At 42.5% G+C, this 13,017-nt stretch overlaps 1 protein-coding gene across 1 annotated transcript in view; it reads left to right on the forward strand.

Annotated features, from left to right (window-relative positions):
* ilvbl (ilvB (bacterial acetolactate synthase)-like) overlaps window positions 1-13,017 on the forward strand; it is a 104,591-nt gene that overhangs the window by 27,446 nt on the left and 64,128 nt on the right. Inside the window, exon 5 of the mRNA XM_063038597.1 lies at window positions 5,223-5,334. Coding sequence (XP_062894667.1) covers window positions 5,223-5,334 — 112 coding nt within the window. The remainder of the gene's footprint in view (window positions 1-5,222; window positions 5,335-13,017) is intronic.

Consider the following 13,017-nt stretch of genomic DNA (forward strand, 5'->3'; position numbering starts at 1 on the left):
CTGAGCTGAGGAGACCTCTAACAAGATTGCTAACGGGGCTGCTTGGTCACTGCTCACAACTGCGAGTGTTAGCATCATGTGTTGCGCGGTATAAAAAGTGATGTTTATTTTTTTTAAATCACGATTTCTTGCGGAACCCCTAACGACCTGTTCCATGGAAGCCCGGTTGAGAAACCTTGCTCTAGAGAAAACAAGCCAAGTTTATAGAACCATAGAAACTACAGCACAGAAAGAGGCCCTTTGGCCCTTCTTGGCTGTGCTGAACCATTTTCTGCCTAGTCCCACTGACCTGCACATGGACCATATCCCTCCATACACCTCCCATCCATGTATCTGTCCAATTTATTCTTAAATGTTAAAAAAGAACCCGCATTTACCACCTCGTCTGGCAGCTCATTCCATACTCCCACCACTCTCTGTGTGAAGAAGCCCCCCCTAATGTTCCCTTTAAACTTTTCCCCCCTCACCCTTAACCCATGCCCTCTGGTTTTTTTCTCCCCTTGCCTCAGTGGAAAAAGCCTGCTTGCATTTACTCTATCTATACCCATCATAATTTTATATACCTCTATCAAATCTCCCCTCATTCTTCTACGCTCCAGGGAATAAAGTCCTAACCTATTCAACCTTTCTCTGTAACTGAGTTTCTCAAGTCCCGGCAACATCCTTGTAAACCTTCTCTGCACTCTTTCAACCTTATTTATATCCTTCCTGTAATTTGGTGACCAAAACTGAACACAATACTCCAGATTCGGCCTCACCAATGCCTTATACAACCTCATCATAACATTCCAGCTCTTATAATCAATACTTCGATTAATAAAGGCCAATGTACCAAAAGCTCTCTTTACGACCCTATCTACCTGTGACGACACTTTTAGGGAATTTTGTATCTGTATTCCCAGATCCCTCTGTTCCACTGCACTCCTCAGTGCTTTACCATTAACCCTGTATGTTCTATGTTGGTTTGTCCTTCCAACGTGCAATACCTCACACTTGTCAGTATTAAACTCCATCTGCCATTTTTCAGCCCATTTTTCCAGCTGGTCCAAGTCCCTCTGCATCCTCTGAAAACCTTCATCACTGTCTACTACACCTCCAATCTTTGTATCATCAGCAAACTTGCTGATCCAATTTACCACATTATCATCCAGATCATTGATATAGATGACAAATAACAATGGACCCAGCACTGATCCCTGTGGCACACCACTAGTCACAGGCCTCCACTCAGAGAAGCAATTCTCTACCACCACTCTCTGGCTTCTTCCATCGAGCCAATGCCCAATCCAATTTACCACCTCTCCATGTATACCTAGCGACTGAATTTTCCTAACTAACCTCCCATGCGGGACCTTGTCAAAGGCCTTACTGAAGTCCATGTAGACAATATCCACTGCCTTCTCTTCATCCACTTTCCTGGTAACCTCCTCGAAAAACTCCAACAGATTGGTCAAACATGACCTACCACGCACAAAGCCATGTTGACTCTCCCTAATAAGCCCCTGTCTAAATGCTTGTAGATTCTGTCTCTTAGTACTCCCTCCAATAACTTACCCACTACTGACGTTAAACTCACCGGCCTATAATTTCCCGGATTACTTTTCGATCCTTTTTTAAACAACGGAACAACATGAGCCACTCTCCAATCCTCCGGCACTTCACCCGTAGACAGCGACATTTTAAATATTTCTGCCAGGGCCCCCGCAATTTCAACACTAGTCTCCTTCAAGGTCCGAGGGAACACCCTGTCAGGTCCCGGGGATTTATCCACTTTAATTTTCCTCAAGACAGCAAGCACCTCCTCCTTTTCAATCTGTACAGTTTCCATGGTCTCACTACTTGATTCCCTCAATTCCATAGATTTCATGCCAGCTTCCTTAGTAAATACAGATGCAAAAAACCTATTTAAGATCTCCCCCATTTCCTTTGGTTCCGCACAAAGCCGACCACTCTGATCTTCAAGAGGACCAATTTTATCCCTTACAATCCTTTTGCTCTTAATATACTTGTAAAAGCTCTTTGGATTATCCTTCACTTTGACTGCCAAGGCAAACTCATGTCTTCTTTTAGCCCTCCTGATTTCTTTCTTAAGTATTTTCTTGCACTTCTTATACTCCTCAAGCACCTGATTTACCCCCTGTTTCCTATACATTTCATACAACTCCCTCTTCTTCTTTATCAGAGTTGCAATATCCCTTGAGAACCAAGGTTCCTTATTCCTATTCAATTTGCCTTTAATCCTGACAGGAACATACAAACTCTGCTCTCTCAAAATTTCCCCTTTGAAGGCTTCCCACCTACCAATCACATCTTTGCCAGAGAACAACCTGTCCCAATCCACGCTTTTTAGATCCTTGCTCATTTCTTCAAATTTGGCCTTCTTCCAGTTCAGAACCTCAACCCTAGGACCAGATCTATCCTTGTCCATGATCAAATTGAAACTAATGGTGTTATGATCACTGGAACCAAAGTGCTCCCCTACACAGACTTCTGTCACTTGCCCTAATTCATTACCTAACAGGAGATCCAATATTGCATCCCCTCTAGTTGGTCCCTCTATATATTGATTTAGAAAACTTTCCTGAACACATTTTACAAACTCTAAACCATCTAGACCCCTAACAGTATGGGAGTCCCAATCAATGTATGGGAAATTAAAATCCTCTACTACCACAACTTTATGTTTCCTGCAGATGCCTGCTATCTCTCTGCAGATTTGCTCTTCCAAGTCTTGTTGACTATTGGGTGGTCTGTAATACAATCCCACTAATGTGGCCATACCTTTCCCGTTTCTCAGCTCCACCCATAAGGACTCAGTAGACAAGCCCTCTAATCTGTCCTGCCTGAGCACTGCTGTAATATTTTCCCTAACAAGCAATGCTACTTCCCCACCTTTCATTCCTCTGCCTCGATCACATCTGAAACATCGGAGCCCTGGAATATTAAGCTGCCAGTCCTGCCCCTCCTGTAGCCAAGTTTCACTAATTGCTGCAACATCATAATTCCACGTGTCAATCCACGCCCTCAACTCATCCGCCTTCCCCGCAATACTCCTAGCATTGAAATATATACACCTCAGAAGATTTTTACCACCACTCTCAACCTCTCTATCAGCGGATTTGCTTGAATTTTTAACATCATTTATTTTCACCCCAGCCACACTGTCAGCTCTGGCACTCTGGTTCCCATCCCACTGCAAATCTAGTTTAAAGCCTCCCCAATAGCACTAACAAACCTCCCTGAAAGGATATTGGTCCCCCTGTGGTTCAAGTGTAACCCGTCTCTCTTGTACAGGTCCCACCTGCCCCAGAAGAGGTCCCAATGATCCTGAAATCTGAAACCCTGCCCCCTACACCAGTTCCTCAGCCATTTGCTCCTCCTCCAGAGCATCCTATTCCTACCCTCACTGGCACCTAGCACAGGTAGCAATCCTGAGATTACCACCCTTGAGGTCCTGCTTTTCAACTTCCTACCAAGCTCTCTATACTCACTGTCCAGGACCTCTTCACTCTTCCTTGCTATGTCATTGGTACCGATGTGCACCACGACATCTGGCTGATCACCCTCCCACTTCAGAATGTCATGCAATCGATCAGAGACATCCTTGACCCTGGCATCTGGGAGGCAACAAACCATCCTGGATTCTCTGTCACGACCACAGAACCTTCTATCTGCACCTCTAACTATCGAGTCCCATATCACTACCGCTCTCCTCTTTTTCTCCCCTCCCTTCTGCACTGCAGAGCCAGACTCAGTGCCAGAGATCCGGCTACTGCAGCTAGTCCCAGGTAAGTCATCCCCCGCAACAGTATCCAATGCGGTATACTTGTTGTTGAGGGGAATGGCCACAGGGGAACCCTGCTCTGCCTGCCCTTTCCTCTTCCCTCGCCTGAAAGTGACCCAATTTCCTGTCCTCTGCTCCTTTGGTGTAACTACCTCCCTGTAGCTACGATCTATAATCTCCTCATTCTCCCGAATGATCCGCAGGTCATCCAGCTCCTGCTCCAGTTCCCTAACGCGGTTTGTCAGGAGCTGCAGCTGGATGCACTTCTTGCAGGTGTCGTTGTCAGGGACACTGGAGGGCTCCCTGACTTCCCACATCCTGCAAGAGGAGCATTCCAACATCCTGCCTGGCATTCTCTCTATGCTAGACAATCTGAACAAAAAACTTACTGGAACCTACTCTGGCCTCTGCCTGTTCTCGCCGAAGCCTGTTTGAGCCAAAGCCGTCCCACTCTGACTCAGTCCACTCCGACGATGGCCGCTACAACTATCCAGCCTCTCCTGATAACACATGCCCTCTAAACCAGACAGCATCCTGGTAAGTCTCTTCTGCACCCTCTCCAAAGCCTCTACATCCTTCCTAAAGTGGGGAGACCAGAAGTGTATCCAATACTCTAGACATGGCCTAACCAGAGTTTTATAAAGTTGGAACATAATCACTTGACTAATGAAAACAAGCATTCCATAAGCCTTCTTTAACTGCCTTATTGACCTGAGTAGCTATAAACTAGGATCCCAAGATCTCTCTGCTCAGCAACACTGTTAAGATCCTTGCATTTGCCCTACTGAGGTGCAACACCTCACATTTATCTGGCTTAAACTCCACTTGCCATTTCTCTGTCCATATCTGCAACTGTTTTATATGAAAAAACTGGCAACGCTTCTTTTTGCAACCAGGAAACCAGGGCACCCAGCAGAAATCCATGTGGCCACACAGAGAATATGCAATATTCACACTTGCAGCATCCATGGTCAAGATTGAACCTGGAGCTGTAAGGCAGCAATGCCAGTTGTCTGGCTCGGCTAGAAAAATGCTTAGAATGAGCTTGGGCTGAAAACAAAGCAGAACTGGTCAAGAATATACAAATGCTCCACGATTTTCCACTGAATTTGACATTCCAATTAGAAACAAATGTCATGCCAGTGTCTTCTCTTGGGTGAAGTTCGACACCCACTGTTACATACTTGACACTTTCATTTAGAGCAGCACTGAGGTTGGGAGGGGAGGAGACGTATTTGCACTACATGGAATTAAAATATGCTACTTGAAAATTTCACAGTTTCATATGTAATGGACGAATGCTTGCAGATGACACCCAAAATGCTCTGCTGTCCCATAATGGCAAATATTAGTGTTATTTTTGTTTGTATCTGCTACCATAAAAGAATTATTCAGTAGTTAAGTAACTTCTTTGTGCTCTGATTTACTGTCTGCTTAGGACCTGTGTTTGTTGAGCTTCCAATTGATGTCCTCTACCCATATCATTTAGTTTGGAGAGAGTTTGCACCGAAAAGTGAACCCAAAGGAGTTGTGGGAAAAGCCATCAACTGGTAAGTTTTTTTTGAACTTAATACTAGCTGTGCAGAAAATTAAAGCAATTTAACTTAATTTAGGTCATTAACCATAATTGAATGTTTTAAAAGTGACTGATGATGAATTGAAAATTGCAATTAGTTATCTTTTCGTTATGTGGTATAATTGCATAGATCAGACACTGCTAAAATGGGAAAACTTTGTTGCAGCAGTGTTGGCAGGCTTTGGTGCAAATTAATTTGCAGGTATGAAGATGGAATTAATAGGTCTCTCAGAAGGAACTGGTGTTGCTCATTTCCCCCTGTTTTTGGTTTGCTTCACTGAGCTATTATCTCCACTGGCAGTAATTGAAGTATGTCCACAAGTATTGTTTTCCAATTTTTACGGGCATCTTTCAGCACCTCACACGTGGTCACTTTCTCATTTTTCCCAGAAAGTGAATGTGTATGGGCATTTCAAACATGGAGGCATCACAGCAGAGCTGGCCCAGTCTTCACTCAGATTCCATATATTTTCCAGTGGAGGTAAGCTGGCTAGGGATTTGGAACTGGAATACAGGTTGTTTTTCTTTCCCCTTTCCTCGACAGGGGTGCAGAGGTTAAGAATGCCCCCTTGTGCTGAATACGCAGCTGATCAATGAACTTCAGTTAAATGACGTGGCACAGACTGCTCTGTGTACAGTATGTTAAATAGTGTTGCCAATCCTCTTTGTGTGGGGGGAATTTTATTGCAGTGATAAGAAATGAGTGGTGGATAGAACTGGGTGTTTCTATTCCTTCCTTGCCCACCCCCAAAATGTGAGAAACCAGCATAATTGCTTAAAATTGACAGTTTTATTAAGTGTTGGTAGTTTGATCTTGATCACTAGAACCATATCTATACAATTTATATATTAGTCTTGCTGTGTTACTGTAATCATCTCCATCTGCATGATGCTAGATTCATTGGACCATAGTAATTTGTGGTTATTGACAGTGTTGTGAATAGATACAAATATTATCGTATATGTCATATAAAGAACCAGAAATAGGTATCTATCATATATGGGAGCAGGTAATGTTAGCGGACTTGCTAAGAGTATTTGTGTTACTTCACTTCACTCAGCAATGAATGATTCCACAACTTATTTTATTTAGAGATACAGCATGGTAACAGGCCCTTCCAGCCCAACGAGCCCACACCACTGAATTACACCCTTGTGACCAATTAACCTACTAACCCGTACACCTTTGGAATGTGGGAGGAAACTGGAGCACCTGGAGGAAACCAACGTGGTCATGGGGAGAACGTACAAACTCTTTACAGACAGCGGTGGGAATTGAACCTGAGTCGCTGGGGCTGTAAAAGCATTGTGCTAGCTGCTACAGTACTGTACTGTCCTGAAGAGAATGCTAGTCTCACGTTCTCAGTATTATTTATTTATTATTATTATTTTTATTCTTTTTGTATTTGCACTGCTTGTCTTTTGCACATTGATTGTGTGTGGTTTTTCATTGATTCTGTTTTATTTCTTTGTTCGATTGCGAATGCCCATAAGAGAGTGAATCTCAGGGTAGTATATGGTGGCATAGATGTCCTTTGATAATAAATTTACTTTGAACTTTGAACTTTTGTACTTACTTTCATGGTTGTGTGCAAAAATGAAACTAAGTAATGTTGTTCCTGACTTGTGGAGGCTGAAGAACTTGGATCTGCATGCTTTGGAGTTCTTAAGAGGGAGGAGTGGTTTTTGGAGTGTATAACATTTTGAGAGGGCATAAGGGCATAACTTTTGAAGTGTTTCCAGAAGTGGAAGTGTCTTGAACAAGTTTACATCATTACAAGATAAGAGGGTGATCATTTAAAACTGAGATGCTTTGAAATTTCTTGCAAAGGTGTGAACTCTCTACTCTGGAAGGTTGTGGAAGCTGGATTATTATAAATATTTTAAGAGGCTATGAATACACTTCCAATACATTGGGGAATTAAGGACAATATGGAACTGGGAGAGCAGAATTGAGGCTTGGGGCAAATCAGCCACGATGATGTTGAATGACGGGCAGGCCGGAAGGTGTGTGGCCAGCTACTGCTCTTATTTCTTTGACTTTTTGTGAGCATTTAGTAGAGATAGAAAAAGAAAACATATTGGTTTATGATTATCATCTAGTAATTCCTGCAATTCAGAATAGTTACATTCCAATGAGAAAAATTCAAAGCAGAAGACTCCTCCCCACTGTTATGTTTCGTAACTGCAGAAACTAATCAAAAGAAAAACACAGGAGCTGGGATACCTGCCTACTTAGTTCTTCCCCCTCCCCCCACTTTTTAGTGAGAAACTCAAATGTGATATGGATGGCATAATGACGTATACCATCAGGTACTTATTGCATGTAACCCATAATGAATTAATTATTAATTCAAACTGAATGCTTAATCAAAAATATATTTACAACTTTACTCAAATGTTACTGAAATATTAAATACACTACACTCCTCCCTGCTTAGCTATAAACTCCAATTCCATATAGAATGCATCTCACTCAAATATGTAATACTGTATATTGCTCTCTATTCATCATATATATAGTATTGTGCAAAAGTCTTAGGCACATATAAAGATTTTGTAAAGCGAAGATGCTTTCAAAAATAATGAAATGAAAAGTTTCTAAATATCAAAACATTTACAATAAAGAGCAGTAAACAGTAAAAAACTGAATCCAATCTATATTTGGTGTGACCACTCTTTGCCTGCAAAACTGCATCGATTCTCTTAGGTACACAGTCATGCAGTTTTACAAGGAAGTCAGCTGGTGGGTTGATCCTAACATCTTGGAGAACTTTCCATAGTTCTTCTGCAGACTTTGACTGTCTCGCTTGCTTCTGTCTCTCCAGGTAATCCCAGACAGCCTCGATGATGCTGAGATCAGGGCTCTGTGGAGGCCATACCATCTGAAATTATATATAAAACTATCTGAAACTATATATAGTTGGCAGGTGAGACTGGTGACTGTGAAACAGTCTCAGGTTCTGGGGCCTCCTCTGTGGTGGTTGTAGAGTTGACTCTGGTTCTGCAGGAAGTGGTTCTGACAACTCTAGACACCCTTCTTCTCCAACAATTGACTCTGCTCTTCTCAACCGATCGATGTGTCGTCTCCAGATGACATCAGGCGCAATCTCTGTTGTGCAGGAGAGTGGTTCAATTCTGTCCCGGTACCACTTTTGATCTTCTCATAGTCTTTTGCCAGGACTGCTTGTCTAAGAGTGAAACATTGAACCTCCTTTTTTGAGGAGCTCTCAATTTGTCTCACCTGTTTGTCCTGCATACTTCTTCTGAGATTGGGTTTGAGGAGATCCCAGCATTAGAGCAACGGACAACCCAGGAACAGTTTAGCTGGGAGTTGTTGGTTGTGAGTGAGCGCTGCATTGCGATATTCAAGGAGGAAATTGGCGATCTTCTGATTCAGTGTTAGTGTAGTGTGATCTACTCACTTTGCTCACAGTGTGTTCTTTAGACACTGGACAAACCTTTCCACCAAACCATTTGTAGCTGGGTGGTACGGTGCAGATGTAATATGTCTTATTCTATTCATTTTTAGGAATGACTGGAACTGTTTTGCAACAAACTGTGGTCCATTGTCACTGAGTAAGTGTTCTGGAACACCAGTCCTTGCGAAGAGGCTTCCCAACACATCAACAGTGTGCAAGGCTGTAGTGGAGGCTATCGAGAACTCTTCTGGCCACTTTGTAGCTGCATCAGCACTACCAAAAAATTTGTTCCCATGAATTTACAAAATTCTAACAAAATCCACATGAATCCTCTGCCAGGGCAATGCAGGCCATTCCCAAGAAAGGAAAGACACTGCTCTTGGCAACTTCTGGATGTGTTGGCATTCCGAACAGTGCATGCCGAACTGCTCAATCTTCCAGACAAAGCTTCGAGCCAATGCTTTCATTTTGACCACGCCTAAAAACTCCTCCAATACTTTAGCTCTCAACTTGGATGGTGCAACAACTCTAAATCTGCACATAAGGCAAGCCCCTTCAAGGGCAAGTTTATCCTGGTGCTGGTAAAAATGGGGGAACTGGGATTTTGGGTGACCAAGTAGGCCTGAGACACTGTAGGATTTTTTCTGGTTTCCCTTTGGATCATCTTTTCTGTACTATGGAGACTTCCATAGAACCATAGAACCATAGAAACTACAGCACAGAAACAGGCCCTTTGACCCTTCTTGGCTGTGCTGAACCATTTTCTGCCTAGTCCCACTGACCTGCACACGGACCATATCCCTCCATACACCTCCCATCCATGTATCTGTCCAATTTATTCTTAAATGTTAAAAAAGAACCTGCATTTACCACCTCGTCTGGCAGCTCATTCCATACTCCCACCACTCTCTGTGTGAAGAAGCCCCCCCTAATGTTCCCTTTAAACTTTTCCCCCCTCACCCTTAACCCATGTCCTCTGGTTTTTTTCTCCCCTTGCCTCAGTGGAAAATGCCTGCTTGCATTCACTCTATCTATACCCATCATAATTTTATATACCTCTATCAAATCTCCCCTCATTCTTCTACGCTCCAGGGAATAAAGTCCTAACCTATTCAACCTTTCTCTGTAACTGAGTTTCTCAAGTCCCGGCAACATCCTTGTAAACCTTCTCTGCACTCTTTCAACCTTATTTATATCCTTCCTGTAATTTGGTGACCAAAACTGAACACAATACTCCAGATTCGGCCTCACCAATGCCTTATACAACCTCATCATAACATTCCAGCTCTTATACTCAATACTTCGATTAATAAAGGCCAATGTACCAAAAGCTCTCTTTACGACCCTATCTACCTGTGACGGCACTTTTAGGGAATTTTGTATCTGTATTCCCAGATCCCTCTGTTCCACTGCACTCCTCAGTGCCTTACCATTAACCCTGTATGTTCTACGTTGGTTTGTCCTTCCAACGTGCAATACCTCACACTTGTCCGATTTGCATTAGGGAGAATACATCAAGAGGAATGTCCTCTTTTGTAAATGTTTCAGGTGTCTCTTTTCCAAGGGAAAATGGGACAATCCATCAGCATTTCCATGATTAGTCATCCTCTTGAATTCAATCTTGTAATTGTGTTCTCCAATAAACAGAGCTCGTCTCTGCATTTGGGCTGCTGCTGTTAGTGGAATGTCCTTCTGTGGATTGAAAATGGGCACTAGTAGTTGATGATCAGTAATGAGGGAAAACTCTCCCATGCAAGTACTGGTTGAAACATTTTACACCCCAAGCCAGGCTCAATCTGTCAATCTGTGCATAATTTTTCTCTGCAGCAGTAAGGGAACGTAATGCAAAAGCTATGGGGCGTTCACTTCTATCATGCATAACCTGTGACATGACTGCACTTATACCATAAGGCGAGGCATCACAAGCTAGCTTCACTGGATGATGTGGATCATAATGTGTTAGTACGGTGTCTGATGTCACCATTTCCTTTACCTTTTTGAAAGTCACCTTACATTCATCCCGATCTGTAGTCATGACTTCAAAGAGAAGGAGCACATTAGCCAGGTTTGGCAGGAACCTGTTATAGTAATTGACAGATCCTAAAAATGACTGCAACTGTGACATGTTCTTTAGCCTTGGGTGCCCGCCACTACTTGAATTTTCTCATCACACTTGTGTAAAGCTTGTGTGTCAATGGTGTGACCATGGTAAGTGATGCTGGGTTTAAAGAATTCACACCTGTTGTGTCATGCTCTGAGCCCAGACCTACTAATATTTTTAACACTTGTCTTGAGATTTTGAAGATATTCCTTGTCATCCTTACCAGTAAAAACGATGTCATCCAGGTAACACTGAGTACCTGGGCAGCCTTGCAGCACCTGGTCCATGGCTTTCTGGTCAGAGTGCAGGTGCAGATGCTGCTTCAAAAATAAGCCTATTGTTGTAGTAAAGCCCTTTGTGAGTGTTTATGGTGAGAAACACTTTGGACTCTTCTTCCATCTCCATCTGTCAGTTAATTCCACTTCACTGAAGTGTTTTCCTCCAGAAAGATTTGCATAGATATCCTCTATCCTGGGCAGAGGTATTGATCTACTTTCAGTACTGCGTTGATGATGACCTTAAAATCACCACAGATCCTGACAGACCCATTCTTCTTGGCTACTAGGACCACTGGTGTTGCCCATGGGCTCCACGCAAGTTTGGAAAGAACTCCTTCTGCCTCCATACGATTTAGCTCATTGGCTGCTTATCACAGATGGTATAAGCAAGCGGATGGGCTTTGTAAAACTTGGGTGTGGCATTTTCATTTAACACTATTTTACCCTTGATATGTTTGAGTTTTCCAATGCCATCCTTGAACATTGCTGTGGCATCATCCAGTACCTTTCATAATTTGATTTCTAATGGTTTCATTGCAGGAGATGTGGCATGCAAATGGTGGATGGATCTCTAATCAAGTTGTAGTTGTCTCAGCCAGTCATATCCCCACAATGCAAGCCCTTTTGTTTTTACCACATACAAACTCAATGTGGCTTGCTGGTTGTATTTCACTGTTACGGATGTAACAGTGAAATACAACAGGAGTTATGTTTTCTCCAGTATAAGTTCTTATTTAGATATCGTCGGGCTTCAGTTTAGTATCTTTAAAATGCTGTTTAAACTCACTTTTTGGAATGACTGAAACAGCCGAACCAGTGTCCAATTCCATTTGAATTAATTTGCTGTTCGCTTCTGGTGTAAGCCATATTGCTTGTCCATTGTTAGTTTTCACATTGTAAATGTCAAGGCTACCAAATGCTGTGTTACTTTCATCATTGTCAGATTTTTCATCAACAACATGCAGATTAGTGCTCTATTTGAAACTGCAGCTTGACTATTTATCTTTTTCTCTTTCCTGTGTAGTACATTTATTTTTGTCTGCCTGACATGCTCTTTGTGTAACCATAAGACCATACGATATAGGAGCAGAATTAGGCCAATTGGCCCAGTAAGTCTGCTCCACCATTTCATTATGGCTGATCCAATTTATCTCTCAACCCCAATCTCCTGCCTTCTCACCATTTCCCCTCATGCCCTGACCAATCAAGACTCTGTCAACCTCTACCTTAAATATACGTAAAGACTTGGCCTGCACAGCTGCCTGTGGCAACGAATTCCATGGATTTGCCACTCTCTGACTTAAGAAATTCCTCCTGATCTCCATTCTAAAAGGACGCCTCTCTATTCTGAGGCTGTGTGCTCTGGACTTAGACTCTCCCACCATGCAAAACATCCTCTCCACATCCACTATATCAAGGCCTTTCACCATTTGATAAGTTTCAATGAGGTCACTACTCATTCTTCTAAATACAGGCCCAGAGCCATCAAACACTCTACATATGACAAGCTATTCAATCCTGAAATCATTTTCATTAACTTCTCTTGAACCCTCTTCAGTTTCAGTACATTCTTTCTAAGATAAGGGGCCCAAAACTGCTCATAATACTCCAAGTGAGGTCTCACCAGTGCTTTATAAAGTCTCAACATTACATCTTTGCTTTTATATTTGATTCTTCTTGAAATGAATGCTAACATTGCATTTGCCTTCCTCACTACAGACTCAACCTGCAAATTAACCTTTAGGGAATCTTGAACAAGCACTCATAAGTCATTTGTGTGTGCGTTTTTTGTATTTTCTCTCTATTTAGAAAATAGTCAATCCTTTCATTCCTTCTACCAAAGTGCATGACCGTAC

Source organism: Mobula hypostoma, chromosome X2 (genome assembly GCF_963921235.1).
Source record: "Mobula hypostoma chromosome X2, sMobHyp1.1, whole genome shotgun sequence".
Classification (NCBI taxonomy): domain Eukaryota; kingdom Metazoa; phylum Chordata; class Chondrichthyes; order Myliobatiformes; family Myliobatidae; genus Mobula; species Mobula hypostoma.